Here is an 18698-nt window from a genome sequence, read left to right as displayed (position 1 = left end):
GAAATAGTTGGAAATAAAAAAGCTGATGAGCTAGCTACAAAGAAAGCAAAGCTTATACCGTAGACGTACTAATGAAATGAAATATGGCGAGATTAAAAGAAGGCGAGAGATATGATCGACCAAGCATAAAAGCCATGGAACCAAGCGCGGGACTACAAAGTAACTAATGCCGGTCCTACAACCTTAGACTAACAAATTTACTCTTATCATCAAGAACCGAGGACCGTTGGCTCATGACGAGTATTCCGACTGGACAGGTCTTACGTACGTATGTCACTAAAAAACATATATGGAATGGAATTTCCAATTATTTGTCCCATAAACTATTGTCTGTCGAATTTAAGGCGGCAGCAGGCCATATTAATGTATCACGCTGTCCTTCAGATTGCTGCATTGGTCGATACATGTTTACACAGTACATATGTATGTGTTGCAATTGATTATCCCTGATGCCTGACACAGTCGGCTTATCCCTTATTCAAACACAAATAAGTCCTCTACACTACTGTTCGTTTGATTAATTTCTAAGGATATTAACACCCACATGATTGGACGTTACAATGACAACAAAGGTTCAGATGAATTTGATTGAGTTGTGTCGTAATTGGATATACAAAGAATACAATAAATACGCAGGCATGTGTATATATGATTGTATGTAACTTGGCTGTTTGCTTGTCAAACAAATAGCTCTCCTTTATCAGCTGTGACACAAATTCTCGGCAAAGTGAAAATTTGGCAGTGTGCGCTTAGTTGTTATTGTTCTTTGTTATCTTGACATGACCGACTTAAATGTAGTAAATTTCAAGCAATTGGCTTTAACAGTTAACTACATACACACACCCATACATACACATGCGTGTAGCCTTATACATATTTGCTTCCTTTTGTGCTTGATTGTATTTTAACATTGACCGGAAGTGCTAGCCGCTGGCGTGTAATGTGTGCTTCTATTAGGCTTTTAACAAAATTGCTTCGCCTCTCATGTGAAACAACTAACAAGCTAAAAGTGGAGTAATTGTAGTTTCTATTATTTCGGGTTTATTGTATGTCATTAGCATTAAATCTTTAAATTGTGTCAATTGTTATTTTTCGTACAAATGTTAAAGGCAAGAGTATAGAAAAGTTGAAGAGGACGAAGCGCAATATTCAACAAATTTACCCATAAAATGCTTTTATTTCAAACCATAAATCCTTGATACTTCCTACCACGTACTTAGCTTATTACCCCGTCAAACTGAGTTTTGAAATTTCAGAGGAATGTTCGAAAATTATTTTTATGCTGTTGAAATGTAGGTGTTGCCATTTTTATTGCTGAAAGTATGCGATTGAGTACTTTTCTGTAAATCCTTTTTTGAAGGGTGGTGCAAAGGTCATTTTGAGTGCATGAAAATCCCGAAATAAATTGTATTGAGGCGAATTGAAGAATTTCAGTTACTCCAATAAGCGCAACACCAAACGAGAAATGAAGAAAATTTGACTTTGTTTATACTTAAGCGCGGTTGACATTTAGCACTTTGCGATGAATATCAATTACATGAGAAGTTGATTCAAAAATTTATTTCAGAAATTTGATTCTCTATCAATTTCACAAAAATTTTTTTGTGAAGGAAATTGTTTGTATGATGATATAGAATATTCTGGAATATTCATTATTATTGTCTTAATTTCTTAAAAAAATAAAAAAAAAATGCTCAACATTCAAACACACGCATAATTAATAAAAATACTTGTAACAAATGTAAACAAGAGAAGGTTTGCTTGACAAAAAAAGTTGAGCAACAAGAGTCGACTACCTCGCAACTTTGTTGCATGCAACAATTGTTGCACAATCAGTCAACCTTAGTCAATTTTTAGAATCAATTATAAATTGATCAAAAAAAGGGTTTTTACTTCTTGCAATTTTCTGACTAGTTTTTAATTATGTGAATGTTTTTTGGAGGCTTTGCTGATATTATAATTATGTGTTAAAAAAATTCTTTCTATGTAAGCTTTTGTCAAAAAAAATGTTTGTTATAGTGACAAAATATGCTAAAATTAATTTCACCCCCGATGATGCCAAGTAGTTTGGCGAAACGTTGGGTAAAACTGAAGGAAAAATAAAGAATTTTCATTTTAAATTGAATAAACCAGCAAAGCCTACACAAAAAAAAAAAAAAAACACATTCAAAAGAGTTTTTGTATTTTAGAAGTCGCAGACATTTCTATTTGGTAGATTTTTAATAGCAGAACTTCCATAACTTTTCAATGATGAATTTTTCTCAAAACGTCGCTGATGGCCTTGATCTTTTAGCTGATTGACCTACCCAGAATTATAATAACTTCATCATCTGGTTTATAAAGCTTTCTCAAAAGACCTTACGGAACAAATTTTCAGTTATAAGATTGGCGTTTCAATTAGAAGAAAAATTGTCTAAGCGGGGTCGCTCTCGGCAAGCACTCCGAGTATATTTCTGCCATGAAAAGCTCTCAGGAAAACTTATCTGCCTTGGAGATGCCGTTCGGAGTCTGCATAAAACAAGTAGGTCCCCTCCCAGCCAATTTTTAGGAAAAATTATAAGGAGTACGAGGCAAACTGGAAGAGAAGCTCGGCCAAAATATGTTCGGTGGTTATCACGCCTTACATTTATTTATTTTTTTTATGACAATTGGTTCTTTGAGAGGAGAACTAAAAAAGAAATATAATGGCCGAAATTGTAGGCTTTCAAAAGATTAGAATGAATTATTAAATTTTTATAAGAATAAATATTTCCTTGGGAAAATAAACATCGGTTATCAAATTTGTGTAGGTTATTCCCAGTCAATCTTGGAACTAAAGTTCTAGCACTAGACGCGATAGATTATACTGTTAATTAGCAAAACTTATCTGTACTATGCTCCTTAACCCTAGTGAGACAACGTACGTCTGTGAGACGTACGTCGTTTTAATTTTGCTCTAAGTCTCCCACAATCGTAAAGAGAGAACATTCTCATTCTCAGTTTTCTCAGCTACCATTACCAGCTTGTCAGTGGGGGGTGTTTTTCAGTAGCAACTTTTTTGTTTGCTGAAATATATACGATTGTTTTTTTAAAAACCCGTCTAAGAGACGTATCGTTATCTTTTACGTGACTACAAATTTTATATGTAGTTTTTGCCTAAAATGGTAATTTTAGCTAATATTTTTTTAAGTATAGTTTAAAACAGTGAATTCATTCAATTGAAGTACAAAAAAATATATTTTATTTTAATGTTTTTGCTATAAACTGAGGTCCTTCGAAAAAGACTGATTTTTATAAGGACAAGTACAAGACAAGTCAAACTTAATTTTTAATACATTAAAAAAATAATATTTTTCTTTAAAAAACATTTAAAACAAGTGAATATATATCAAATAAATTATTTAAAAAAAGCAAAAAAAAAAAAAGGTCCTTACACTTGAACACGTCTCTCAGACGTACGTTATCTTTCTAGGGTAAAAAAAAAACGTTATCTTTCTAGGGTTAAAGAAAACAAATATGTATGTAGTTGCATTGTGGCAAACTTTCTGTAGTTTTATTATCGTAACGGACAAATTTGTTGGATTTTTGACAAAAAATTTGTTTTCTGCGGAATATCTACTAGAGATGTTACAGAAGCTTAAAAATACTTCTTCTAATTGAAAAAACTTATTTCTAAAATTTTGATGTTGTTTTGCCCGGGCGTGAATCTAGGATTTTTGGTGGGGTGTAGGTTTCCCAAAGCTTAAAGTACAAATAAACAGGACGAAGACGGGCCGGATATACAAACAAAAATTATCACTTTACAAACTTTTTACAAAGAAAGAGTGGAAAAAATTTGTGAAAGTGTTACCTTTCTATTGGAGGCCAATATGTTCAGAAAAAAAAAAATTTTTTTTTAACCAGGCTTACTCTGTTGCGCTGAAATTATCTTTATCTGTTGTATAGTGTAATTAGCCCTCAACGTGCAATTGCTTATCCCAAATAAACATTTAAGTGATTTTATGTTGTTTGAATGCACTTAGACGCATAACTGCAATCAAAACATTGCTACAAGTACATATTCATACTCAAGTTTGTGCATAAACTCTTTTATATTCACGAATATGCGCAAACTTGGCTTTTATAGTATCTACTAGTAATATTTGCTTATCCAAAACCTAACACTGACCACACGCACTTATTTATCGATCCATCCAGATCCACGTACACACTTGTTCGCAATGCCTTTGAACTTGACAAAAACATCGTAAAATCGCTACAAGGCGCTTGTCTAGCCTCGTAAATGTACCGCCACAAAACTATCGCCATAAAAAAATCGGTGTGTAAAACAAAACTTTTGCGTTTGCATTATTTTTTTTTTTTTTTTTGTTGATCGCTGTTTTTGATTCAGATCAGTTCAGATCCGCTTGTTGATCACGGCATGCAATCGTCTGTTAATTGGCGCAAAGCATTTTCTAAGAGTATGACAACAATGTAGCCGTATTAACGTGTTTTTTGTTGCTTATCATTACAGCAAGAAAAACTGCAGGCGGAAAATTTAATTAGGCGATAAATATTGGTGGAGATTTAGTTGGTGAGAAAATGTTGAGTGTGAAGTTTTTCGGGGATTTCGAAAGAGAAATAAAACATTAGGCGGGCAAAGCAAGAGAGATGGGTTGTAGGCGACATAATTCCTAAATATGTAAATTAAACTTTAATTACGGTCAATCACAAAATTCCTAGTATCCATTTAAAAGCTATCTTGAAATGGTTAGTGGTTCGACCGGCATTGCTAAACATTTTGTTCGAGGAACGTGTTAGAAACAACAAATTTCATGTAATCTTATATATTTTCTAATTGCTGTTTTTATTTCCAGGTCCCTTTTTCGCTCTTGTTTGGAATCCAAGTCTATAAATAAAGTTTTGGTTATAAAGATGGAGATTCGTGTTATTAGCGAGTTTTGGGCATTATTGGTCGTAGTGCTTTTGTTTAGCTATATTTTATTCAAATAACTTGTTGAAAATAAACTATTGTGAGCACACAAAGAAATCTATTTGTACTATGGCACTATTGTGAATATTTGATTAGAACTAACACTGCATTACCGGCAGTTGCTAACATTCGCCAGATGGCAGCGCAAGCGCATGTAAGATTTTATTGATAGAGGATTGATTGATAGAACAGCTGATTTCTATTGATATTTGATATGAGGTTTTGTATTTTGTTGTGCAAAATGCGCACGGGTCCGGCTAGTTTTTTTTTAATTTCGTTTCACAGCAAACTTTTCATGAGCCCATTAGTAAATACTTGAGAAACAATTAAATATATGTTCTGGTTTAACTTTTTCCGATTTGAAACATAAAAATACGCCACATACCCTAGCACGTTATAATACAAAATCTGTGAGAAATTTTAACTCGCTCTTTTATTTCTATGTTCTATATGAGGCGTTTCGCTGTAAGTGCTCCCACTTGAAAATCTTAATATCTCCAATATACACGAAATTTAGTGGACATTTTGTTACTGGAGGACAGATTAACTGTAACCAATAGAACAACGAAGATCAGATCATTCTTGTGTTATGATTTTCGTACTTTAAAACGGAAAATTATAAATTTTCATGCTTTGCAACATTGGACGATCTCGATTTTTTTTTTAACTTTGGTCAACATACAAAATATTTAGGATGCTTTATGGGGCAACGTCGATTTTTATGTGATGCGTCTTTTTTTAAACACCCTTTATAATTCAGTTCTGGAAAATTTCAAAACAATTACTTTAAAAAGAAATACCAAAATTATTATTGTAATCTGGGTTGAGCTGGCAGGTCTGAAGCACTTTATATTGGCTGAATTTTCTTATTTTTATTTAAGTATATTTCTCTCCGACAAGCCCGCGAAAACATCTAGTAAGATGAGGAATGTTGCGCTGCCTATAAGGCCCGCAGTGAGGCCGCGGGAACGCGCAATATATCAAAGCGAGTTCGTAACTCGAATAAGAAGAGAACGGCTTATTAATAATGCTGGTAACTGACGTTAAGAGCTTGCAGAAGTTGTAGAGGGAAAATAAGTTCCGGTATTTGACTATAACGAGGTGAGAATGCCAATATCCCGGAAAATATGACCTGATGAGCGCATGTCTTCAAAATTGGGGTATGCTCTACCCAATCCACAAGAAAGGAAATCACGCAAACCGCGCTAACTACCGCGGAATAAACTTGCTTAACATCTAGTATAAGGTTATATCTCGTACCTTGTGCGATAACGAAGCCCGAGGCCAATTAACTGATTAGACCTTCTCAGTGCGACTTAAGACCTACTTTCGACAAGATCTTGATGATGCGCCCCAAATCCTGGAGAAAACGGTAACGATTGGAAGGACCTATTCGAGCCATTTGAAACCAAACGAGGCTTCAGAAAAGACAAATCCCTTTCGTACGATTTTTTTAACCTAATGCTGGAATAGATAATGTTAGCTGCAGCACTTAACCTTGATGGCACAAACTGTTATAACAGCGCACAATGGTTGGCGTATACTGATGAAATTTATATCGTTGGCCTTAACTAGCAGGCAAACAAATGGGTCTTGTTGTAAATGAGCACAAGTCGAAGTACTTGCTGTAATGCAAGATAGAATCGACTTATTCCCACCTTGACAACCACGTAGCTGATGATGGATATAAATTCAACGCTATGAAGCACTTTGTCTATCTGGAAACCAGCAATAACAGCAAAAAAAATAACTTTAAAATCAACCGGATAATAACTATTGCTAACAAGTACTTCTTTGGACTGACTTACAAAAATCATGCACTTCAAGTCACCCACAACACCTGCCTTGTTGATGTTTCTTGTTGGAGTGTTCGAGAAGAAAGTTCGCTGAAGACTCACCTATGGTCCTGTTCATGGTGTTGACGGCGAGTAGCGAAGGAGGTGATGCATGAGCTTTACGCAGGCATGATTGATAGATTATTGCCTAGATTAAGTTATGCTAATTGACGACGACACTTCGGCCAAGAAAGTATTCCAATCGACACAGCAGTTTTGAAGCAGAGGAAAGTGGAGACTTTGGAAGAGGCAGGTGGAAGCTAGTGCGTTTCAGTTGCTCGCGTGATAGACTAGCAAAAAACGAACTTAGGTAGTTTTCCACGCGAACATTTTAAAAGTGTTAGTCTTCCACTGGTACCGACGATATAATACATTAAGGTCCCTTAATGCTAACTGTTACATTATTTCACAAAAATCAATTGGTAATACGTGTAATAAAGTATTAGCTAGCGTTATCCACACATTTCCTACTAGGCAAAATGTGTTCCAAACTCTCGTGATCATAAAAAATCGCATGCGACTTTTATATCAAATGTCTCTTTTTGCCACTTTTATTGCTGTGACTGAATGCGCTGTAACTGTAAATAAATATACATACATATGTAGGTAACTGAATACCGGCTTTCTTTAATTCAACCTCGACAGTGAGCATTGTGTATGCCGAGCTCAATGGGAAACCAAATTTTGCCACATTTTAATGTCACTCACTCAATACTTTGCATTGGCTGCTGTTTCGGCTGTTGCTGCTGCATTGCTTCTCTCGTGCTAGTGTGCATGCCTTGGACGTCGTGTAACAAAGTAGGCATCGCTGTTAGCAGCACTGTTAGCATCGTTGTCTACGTCGACGTCGCTGCCGCTACTGCTGCCTAAGACAACGTCACTATTCATATTAACAACTGCGCTGCTAGCGTAACTTAAAATACGAGTGCGTCGAAATTTTGGTGTTTATGCTTGATTTTAGTCTTCACAGTTCCATCGAAACGTTTAGACGTTTCGTCGCGGGTCCAGCATATTGTGAAAACGTGCATATAGGCATATAACAATTCCGTTACCACAACAACAAAAAGATTTTACGAAATTTTCAATGTGCACGCGTGACAAGCGATAATTTGCCGTCATATCGCGCTATCTCTCTCTTGGGCGCGGATCGTCGCACGTGCTTTTTTATAACGGAATAAAATTAATGTTTTATTAAAAAAAAATATTTGTTTTATTATTTTATTTAATAACAACAGCAAAATTAATGAATTTTTATTGTTAGAAAAAATGTTTTTTTACTGACCTAAGAGCGCGAAATGTCGCATGTGACTTTTTAGTGATTTGATGAAATTTTTTATTAAATGCAAATAAAAGCAAAAATAAATAATAAAACTATAATAAAAATTAAATAAGGTGCGTTTGAAACAATCGTGAAAATGTGTATGCAACAACAACAACAATACTTTGACTTTATTGGCCTATGTTGGAACTGGTTGCGGTTAAAATCGGACCAAAGACAGTGTACAATTTAAATATAACAAAAATATCAAAAAAAAAAAAAACAAAAACAAAACAAGTCACAATTTAAGTGCAGCTAAAATAAAGTAAAAGTAAATATTGAAACAAACAAAAATAAAAATAAATTGTACATCGTAAAAGTTGTGGCGGCAAGTGGTTGTGGGTAATCAAAGAAAGCCAGCAACAACCATTATTACAACAACAACAATAAAATATGCACTTTGCTTGCCGCTGTGGCACACTTCCATTTGGCAAATAGTTTGAGGTGCTTTAGGCTTTGCTGTATACCTAGCAACAACAATAACAATAATAGTACTAGTAAATACAAATAGGATTTGCAAATTGGAAATGTTAATTGAACGCCGAATGAATGTCGAATCAGTTGAGGTTGCTACTCTTTATTGTAAGTACATTTCTTAATCATAAATTAAGCTTAGGCAGATAATTGAATTTTGTGCTGGTTCGTATTATTTTTTGTCATTATTATCGAAGTATCAAATGGTTAAAAAGATGAGCAATTGTCTTACCTTCGAGTTTCCTGCTTCCGTGTTTTCGAAATGGAACATTAGAGCAAGCTTTAACTTTCAAGGCTTTGAAGATTTCAAATTAATCCTATTGGCTTCATTTACCCACGCAAGTATGGGTTGGTGGCACACAATTCAAAGTAATAGAGAAAGAAAGATAAGTCGATATAGGCAGAAAAAAATATAACTAGCAGAGTTCTAAAAGACTGCAAATGAATTGATTGCAGTCTCAAAAAATATTGCATTCAAATCAGTTGTCAATGAAATGTGATTGTAAATATTATAATCTGCAATCACTTCTAGGCAAATGATTGCAATCAATTTCTACCATACCTCCAAAGATTGTGGAGTCATTGATTCTATAAAAATTACAATTCAACATCAAATTTAAAAAATTGCAATGAGGTTGTTGCAGCAATTATTGATTACATATATATTGTGAATGCATTAAATTTTTACTACTTATTAGTGATAAATCTAGAACAACGATTATTTAGGGTGCCAATTTTTGCTTTAAACAATCATTAAATTTTTTCTGACTACAAACTTTATAGTGCCTTCAAATCGATTGTAATCAAATTGATTTCAAAGTTGTGGTAACAACAAAAGGATTGCAATCAATGATTGGAAATTTATTGTAATTGGTAAACAAAAAAATTACCTAATTTGGTTTTAGCATTCTATATCTACAGTTCCAGGAAAGAATCCAAAGCACTATGATGGGTATCATGATACCCATACAATTCTTTGCACTGTCAACCCCTTTATTCCGTTAGAGGATTTTGACGATAATTCTCGCAATAAAGTAGTATTGCAAGAACAAGAACAATAACATAACAACAAATATATCGATTCATTACTCGTATAGAATGCTGGAGCTTTTCAAAAAAAAAAAAAAAAACTGTTTGCAGTTGCCCCCTTAGAATGAAAGCTTAATCTGCGGTGGATTCGGCAGAGTACAAGTTTACGTCTTCAACAAGTCCCAAAATCAGCCTTTATTGTAAGAATTACAGCTCCCGAGATATGATGAGAAATTTAGTGCATAAAGGCGTGAAAAAACGAATATCTTAATTATTCCCGACCTCTCTTCTTGACGACCTCAGTGTTACTCCAAATACAAAATCTAGGAAAACGTAAAGTTTGAGCGACTGCTTACGCTTTCCACGCTGTTACTCAAAAATCGTTGAGCTCACAAAAAATACTTCAGGCTGGACTTGTGGAGAATTTCATGATGTTCAACTTCGTAAGGGAGCAGAGGGTAATCTCCAACTTTTTTTTTGTATGGTGCGCACCTGCGAAATTGTACTGGTCTTCCAGATAAGGAGCTGTTTCGCTTTAAGCAAAGTGAGTTAAAAAAGTGTCAGTGCAAGAAGCTTGTCAAACTACCCAGGCCAAATACCTGCAGTGCAGTTAAAGCGATATTGAACCTGACATTCAAAGGGCCCTTGGATTATGAGACCAAGTTTATTCCCATTGCCAAACACCGGCGTGAGGATGGAGTCCTCAATAAGAGGTTTGACGCAAAGGAACCCACCTTCAAAAGCTAAAAAACCAAAACATCTTCAAATTAAGGACTAACTGCCTAAATGTTTAGGCGTAGATATAATGGGTCGGGAGAGTATATGCGGGACTCTTAATTGACTGACGGTAACTGCACATTCCTGCACATCACTGTCAGTGGACTGAAAAGGCATGCCAAAACATAAGTTTTAGAAATTTTTTTGCGTTGCCGGCTGTTCAAAGTCATCTGTTGACATAACGTAAGCGCAAAAACGCAAAATTGTTTAGGCCTATACTTTTTCAGTTAATACCTATATGACACTACTTTATTTTCTGGTATTTTCTATGTATTTTTTTAGAATTTTTTTATTTCCCTCCCTCCTAACACGGTTTCAGTACTGGTGTAAGTCTGTTGGGAAGCTCTAAGTAAGAGCTACAGTCTCACCAGCCTGCAAAAAGTTCAGCGCACTGCGTGCGTTGGTGCCGTAGGGCCCGGACGCACTTGCCCCACGGCTGCTTTAGACCCCATTTTGCACCTGCTTCCGATCGGCTTGCATATACTTTGTACATCGTCACAAACCGCACAGAGATTCAGAGAGTCTGGGTGTTGGAAGGATACTCAGCTAGGGCATAGTAGTATCCTAAATAAACTTCCGGATGGTACATGTAGCACCGAGACAGATTACTACCCTCGCAAACTGAGTACGGTTGTAATACCGCCATTCCAAGCAGGAACGAGTTGAAGAGAAACCCGGGCATAAGGGCCGACGACATCCAAATCTACACTGACGGCTCCAAGATGGAATCGGGAGTGGAGGCCGGAGTCTTCTCTGAGTCCCTAGATTTGTCTGCATCATCAGACTCCCATCGCACTGCAGCGTGTTTCAAGCAGAAATCCTCACGATTTGGCAAGCCTGCAAATCACTGGAAGGCGTGAATGTATCTGGTAAAGTTTGCTGCCTGTCAAATAGCCAAGCAGCGTTAAAAGCGCTTTCCTCGCCACACATTAACTCAAAATTAGTGTGGGCTTGTAAGCGACTCATATCCCAGTTATCCACCAATCTAGAACTACGTGTTATCTGGGTCCCGGGTCATAGGGGTATAGAGGGTAACAAGAAGGCCGAGGAGCTAGCACGCAGGGGCTCATCGGAGATGAACGAGGAAATAACCAGTGTCGAGGTAAGCATACGCTTGGCAGTAAGAAAGCACAAACAAAGTGGAATAACATCACCAGCTGTGCAATATCAAAATCCATTTGGCCAAACTATGATGGAAAGAGGACGAGAAGTCTTCTGAACAAATCCAGGGCTAGCACACGCAAACTGATAGCAGTCTGCACCGGTCATTGGGCAGTAGGTACGCATGCGGAAAAGATGGGCATTCCGTATAACGACTACTACAGAAGCTGCAAGGGTCAAAAATGCCAGGGAGATAGTAGAACTCTTTATGTGTAAATGCCAAGCTCTAGCTAGAGCCCGGCTAAGGTTTCTTGGAACCCCGTTTCTAGAAGACCTCAGAGGGTTATCTGTGAAAGCAATCCCGAATATTCTTAATTTTATCAACAACTCTGGTTGGTTGTAATAAATTGACCGTAAAATTCCGAAGGATTTTAGACTAGTTACATGGCATCAAAAGGGCTATAAATAGCTACTTGGGCGACCAGGGTCGCAGCCATTTCACCTACCTTTCACTACTGGTGTAAGTGTGTAAACTATATTCCCAAAAAACTAGCGAAATACGAGTTCATTAAAAACAAGGCGAATACAGTACCAGGTGTTGTTATCCCAACAGCTGATTGCTTCTTCTTGATTATTTTCCATATAACGTCTTGGACTCCAATAGGGCAGTTAATTGAAATCAATTAAAATTTTCTTTTGACTTGACATTGTTATGAACCGCGAATTGGTTGAATACGCTATGCCATCACCTCGTATGGATTCGTACCGGAAATATATCAGTTAATCGAAATAAATGAAAATTTTCCTTTGAGTTGATATTCTTCTGCTCGGCCAATTGAATTGAATTCGATTGAATGTATCGATTGTATCGAATTTGGCGTTTTTTTTTTATTTTATTTTACTTAAATTAATTTAAATACTTGAATAACTCAAAAGAGTTTCTTTTAAGATTTGAATTGTTTCCATGGTATCCAATATAAAACTTGTTTAAAGCATAGCACATACGGTGAATAGGAGACCTTGTGAATTGCCCAACTATATTTTTGGTTGCCGTTTCTTGTTTTATGTAATGCCTCGAAAACATATATCTAATATATATAAAAATCAAATTCTGTGTGTGTGTTCGCTATGGAAACGTATTTCCCACACTTCAATCATCACCAGATTTTGGTTATAGGTTCTTTCGATCAACACGAAGGTTTTAGGCTAAAAATAATTTCGACATATTAAAGGGGCGTTGCACCTCCCATACAAATGGAACTTTTGGAACTACATAACTCTGAAGGTATACATGCCAGAACATTGAAATTAAGTAAGGAGTTTTATGAGGTCAATCGCTAACACCAGCAAGAAAATGTGGAATTGGGAAAAAGAGGGCGTGGCACCTCCCATACGAATGGAATATATCATAATGCATATCTCTTGATGTAGTAATGGTAGGATAATGAAAATTGGTAAGGAGATATGACGTTAAGTCCTAACACCTCCAGTAAAATGTGGAATTGTGAAAAATGGGGCGTGGCACCTTCCCTACAAATGGGATTTTTCACAACTATGGCTGCCGTACAAACCTAGGTTATTTTAACACCTAAAGTTTGACTGCATTGTTGAGTTTGTCCGTTATTCCTTTTTACCGTTTAGTAATCTGCCGCCGTTAAAAAAAAAAAAATTGTTAACTTCAGTCTATCTACATCTTCTATAAAAATCAAATTCTGTGTGTGTGTTTTCGCTATGGAAACGTATTTCCCACACTTCAATCATCACCAAATAAATGGCTATAGGTTACTTCGATCAAGACGGAGGTTTTTCATATTTCAAAATTTTAAATAAAAATTTTATTTTGGGCTATGCGAACGAGCAATCTTAGCTCCCAAAAATGATCATGTATACAAAATCAATGATCGTATTCAAAACCATATTCCTGGTGAAGTGACGAAATATAAATCGATTGACACAGTTACAGATGAAGATCAAATTGTGAATTATCCAATTGACTTTCTACACTCTTTAGAACCACCAGGAATGCCTGCGCATATATTATTAACTTTCAAAATTGGCTCACCAATCATGCTTTTTTCGGAATTTAGTCCCACCAAAATTGTGCAGTGGAACCAGACTATGCGGAAAGAAATTAATGCCGAATGTAATCGAAGCAACAGTCATCAGCAGTAAAAGCAAAAGTGAAGATGTGCTCATACCACGGATCCCAATGATTCCTACAGATTTGCCGTTCAATTTTAAGCTCTTATAGTTTCCTGTACGCCTTGCTTTTGCAATTACAATCAACAAAGCACAAAGACAATCGCTTACTGTTGCAGGATTAAATTTAGAGAGTCCATGCTTTTCCCATGGCCATCTATATGTTGGTTGCTCTAGAGTTGGAACGCCAAAAAATTTGTTTATTTTTGCACCGAACGAAAAAACCAAAAATATTGAGTTTTAAACGAAAATTTCACCAAATATCCGTACAAAATTCAATTCAATTTACAGAACAATAAACTAAATTATCAACAAAGAAAACAGAAAAAATAACCCAACATTCATTCGATCTCGGGCGTTACAACGTACGCCGGGTAAAGGCTATAGTATACATGGAGTATTCCATCCCATTTCGATCAATTTTGAACCCGACCCCTTTAGAATTGGCTGAAAGTTTTTCTTCTTTTTCTAGCTTACGAAAGTCGTTTTTCAGAAGTTTTTCAAATTTTTTCATCCAACTCAAAAAAAGTTATGAATTTTAAAAAAAAACACCGTTTTTGACCATTTGGGATCTTTTTTTTTTTTATTTGTTTTTAAATGTACTTTTCGGAAAAAATTCAAAAAAATTTTTAAAGTCTTGTTTTTTTGTAATTTTTCAGTTTTTTGAGATTTTTCGATTTCCGGCCTTTTTTTCTCATAACAAACTTCAATCAATTCTGCAATCATCCCCACTAATCCCGGAGTGGGCCGAGAATTTGTTTTTTTTTTTTTATTTAATTGAAAAAAAAACTTTAAATTTTTTTTTGTATTTTTTCCGAAAAAAAAGTGATCCCAAACGGTCAATTTTTGAAAAAGTTATAGCATTTTGAAAACAAAAACGGCGTTTTTTTAAAAATTCATAACTTTTTTTGAGTTGGATGAAAAAATTTGAAAAACTTCTGAAAAACGTCTTTCGTAAGCTAGAAAAAGAAGAAAAACTTTCAGCCAATTCTAAAGGGATCGGGTTCAAAATTGGTCGAAATGGGATGGAATACCCCACATATAAATTGAATTTGCAAAGCTATGTTACATATTTTTTTCGATACTTTGACTACATTGACACTATTACACGTCATCTCTATTTGTGGTAGAAAAAATTAATTCGATTTGCTTTAAAACACCTAAGTGCCGATGACGGTACAACGTTAAGGTTGTAACATACGGTACTTGAAATATTCGAAAAAGAACGCCATTGCTTTTTATGGGTTTTTCTGAAAACACATTATCTCAATAAATTTGATTGTCACTTACTAAATGGTTAAGGTGACGTCAGTGCATATTCATAACAATAACGTTTTGTGTGGATTTGATAAAATTGCAGACTTAGTATAAAGCTTTTTCAAGAGACCCTAATCATAAGTTTTGTATTTTACTGGGCGCAAGGATGAAAAACGGTTAAGCACCTCTGTATTTTTTTATACTTTTCTCAAAAAATACTATAAGAAGCAATTTGAAATTAGATATCAATACGGGCAGCTAAAAATCTTTTGAAATGATGTTAGTATTGCTCCTACTTTGTGGTTGTTGGACGGCGTACGCTTCACGAGAGGCTGATTTGTTAAGAACACTTACCGAAAATATCGAAGCCAGAAGTAATATAATTTTCATGAATTCGCCATGTAACTTGAAGTTTGAGGAAATTATACAAAACGAACAAGCACCGATATATTTGATTGCAACAAATCGAAACGTCACTTTATCTGAACGCTATGAAACATTTGTAATATCTGTGGTATTTTTAGACAATGTAAAATCTACGCAGCAACAACAATTGAAAATATTGGCTAGCACGGTGGTACATTGCAGACGTTGTCCTGTGCTTTTTATAGCGGATCTCCCTCAAACTGCAAATATGCATTGGCTTTTCGAATGGTGTTGGAAAAATTATTTTCATAATGTTATATACATATCAACATCAAGTAATTCCTCAATACTTAAGACATACACACTTTTTCCACGCTTTGAAGTGCTCAACACTACGATCAGCATATTTTTAAAAAACTATAACGAAGGTCTCAATTTTCAAGGATATCCCATACGATTTGGTAGCGGTCTTCATGTTCCGCGCTCGATGGTGTATAAGAATAAAGATGGAGAGTTGGTGTTGAAAGGTAATTTGCCACGTACGTTACAACTTTTCGCCGCAGCACACAATGCTACTCTGCAACATGTTGCACTCTCAACGGAATATTCAATGACAGATTGCTACCAACTTCTCAGCGACAATAAAATTGATATATGCACTGAACTAGATTATGGCAACAAAGTATCTCGCTTGACTAATCCACCTTTTCATCGTAATCTATATTTATTGATACCAAATACACGCCCATTACCAATGTATCAATGTTTTGATTATCCATTCAGTTTGGATGTATGGATAATGATATTAATTTGGCTGCTATTCATTGCACTTATGTTGGGTTTGGTTTGTTGGTATCGCTACTCCATTTGGTGCATCGATGATATATTTCTTCAAATATTTGCAAGTATCCTTTATTTAAATTTTCGTCTACCACATTTCTCAGGTACTACTCGTAGTTTCATATATGTACAGTTACTAGGATTTGGATTCATATTATCATCGCTTTATTTGGCTTTTCTATCGAGCTACTTTAGTGCTCAAATCTATGAGAAACCCATCAAGAGTGTGGCTGATTTAAAAGAGCGCAATATTTCAATACTAATCAAACAAAGTGATGCTGTTACTTTAGAGTATTTCAATGTAAGCGATGAGTTTTTTGAAAGAACATTAGTGTTGCCAGCTGCAGAACTGCAAAAACACCAGTTGACCTTGGACACACGCTATGCTTATATTTGCACTTCGGATAAATGTCAGATATTACTGAAACAACAACAATATCTCCGGCGCCCAAAAATGATTATGCTTGACTTACCCGCTGCTTCGTTAAGGGGTGAACTTATAATACGAAATAATACTTTTTTCGAATTTTTATATCTCAAGCATACTCAAATACTCTTTGAGGCCGGTCTTTTTCGACATATTATATACAAAAGTTTTATTGATTCCTTGGAAATGGGATATTTGGAATTTTTCCGCACTAATGAGTTCGATATTACTGTTAAACCATTAAATGTTGACTATCTTTATTTGCCAGTGACTGTATTGGTTTTGGGATATTTAATTTCCTTATTGGCTTTTATATGCGAACTAACTATGCATCGATATTGGAATTGAATGACTTGGACTTTCAACAAAATAAAACATATATATTATTGTAAAAATTACGCTTAAGATATTGCGACTTGTTTCCCTTGTGGAAGTGAGTCTAGTTATTATCGAATTAAGTTTTTAATAATTAATTCTCTCTAGTCGTTTATATTTTGTAAGCTGAGTAAAAGATATAACCACCAATTTTACCCATGTTCTAGTCTAAGCCACTTAAAAGTTATTTAACTTACTCATTATGTCATATACTTAGACACACATCATGCATATGGATATGATTTTAGTATGAAATTTATTCCTCAAATAAACACTTTACTTATCATCATTATTTCTAGTATATCTGTATGATATTCAAAAATTTACTTAAATAGTTGTAATATTTCGTAATAGATTCAGTAAACATTTGGGCTTGAGTCACATAAGAACTCATGTTGATATTTCTCAAATTGCAGGCTTTGTTTTTTAACAGTGGCTGAACATGAGAATCATAGTGTTCTCAGCAAAAAGGATTTTTTTTGTGGCAAAAGATGCAGTTTTTCAAGTTGAGAAAAACATATTTCTCAATGCTGTTGTATTTTCATGTAATTAAAATAAAACATTTCTGACGCCGTCGTGGCGTGATGGTAGCGTGCTCCGCCTACCACACCGAAGATCCTGGGTTCACGTTTTAGAAACAAGTTTTTTTCAATAAGAAGAACATTTTTCTAAGCGTGTTGGCCCCTCGGCAGTATTTGGCAAGCGCTCCGAGTGTTTTTCTGCCATGAAAAGCTCTCAGTGAAAACTCATCTGCCTTGCCGATGCCGTTCGGAGTCGGCATAAAACAAGTAGGTCCCGTCCCTCCAATTTGTAGGAAAAATTAAAAGGAAGTAAAGCTCGGCCTAAAATCTCTTCGGAGGTTATTGCGCCTTACATTTATTATTTTATTTTTTTTTTAATAAAACATATATAAAATGCTTTTACCCTCTTTTGCATAAAAAAATAAAAAAGAGGTTTATAAAGCTTTAAAAAATGTAATTTCCATAAAAATTGTCCATTATCAATCAGTGGCGAAGTGTTAGTGAAAATATTTTAATATTTTTCACACAGTCCTGATTGTGGGTGACTAGTGGAAATCAGAATAAATTTGATTTTAACGACGAGTCAACACGTACACAGCTGAGCCGCGAGTCAGACGCACAGTGTGTAGACCCTACTAGAGCTTCATCCACATTTTTGTAAAATGTTTCGAAAAGGGACCTATGACTAGCAGCATTTTTCACAAATGAAAATCTTTTAAATTTTTAAATTTCCAGGACCAAGTTACAACTCTCGGAGTTTGCTTTAAAACCAGACGTGTTTAAAGTTTCTATTGCTAGATTTTTGAAACGTTTTGGTTTTGTTTCAAACCCAAAACTGACTACAAGTTTATATTTTTCGATTTTTGAAACATTTTTGGTTTTTATTTAATTTTATAATTTATTTAATAATTTGGGAAAAATTTAAACAACGTGACATCAGGACGGACAAGGCGACAGCTGTTTCGATTATACCTTGTAAATCTCTTCAAAGCCTTTTCTCCCGGGAGTGGGAGTCGAACTCGCACCCCTACGATAGTTGAAATGGTTGTAAACGCATTCAGCTACGTCATGCCTGTTGTGAAGTCTTTCCCAATTGCCTTCTTTATGCATATTTTAATCTTTTACACATTGCATACTTCGTATGCAATTATGTGTTAAAGCTATGCTTGGTACGGCGGTTTTTCAAAGAAACTTTGGTTTTTGTTGCTGTTTTCGTTCTATTTATAGA

The 18698-nt window shown here is 35.3% G+C and overlaps 1 protein-coding gene across 9 annotated transcripts in view; it reads left to right on the top strand.

Annotated features, from left to right (window-relative positions):
• ths (thisbe) overlaps window positions 1-18698 on the top strand; it is a 481670-nt gene that overhangs the window by 304905 nt on the left and 158067 nt on the right. Inside the window, exon 1 of one of the 9 annotated variants that reach the window (XM_067771240.1) lies at window positions 7787-8686. The exons of the other annotated variants lie outside the window; for them this stretch is intronic. Within the exon in view, the coding sequence (XP_067627341.1) occupies window positions 8654-8686 (33 nt within the window). The 5' untranslated portion in view covers window positions 7787-8653. Of the gene's footprint in view, window positions 1-7786; window positions 8687-18698 lie in introns of those variants that run through there. 9 annotated transcript variants of the gene reach the window in all.

The sequence above is a fragment of the Eurosta solidaginis genome, chromosome 3 (assembly GCF_040869045.1).
Source record: "Eurosta solidaginis isolate ZX-2024a chromosome 3, ASM4086904v1, whole genome shotgun sequence".
NCBI classification, from domain to species: domain Eukaryota; kingdom Metazoa; phylum Arthropoda; class Insecta; order Diptera; family Tephritidae; genus Eurosta; species Eurosta solidaginis.
Note: the sequence above shows the minus strand (reverse complement) of the source record. Positions and strands in the feature narration are given on the sequence as shown.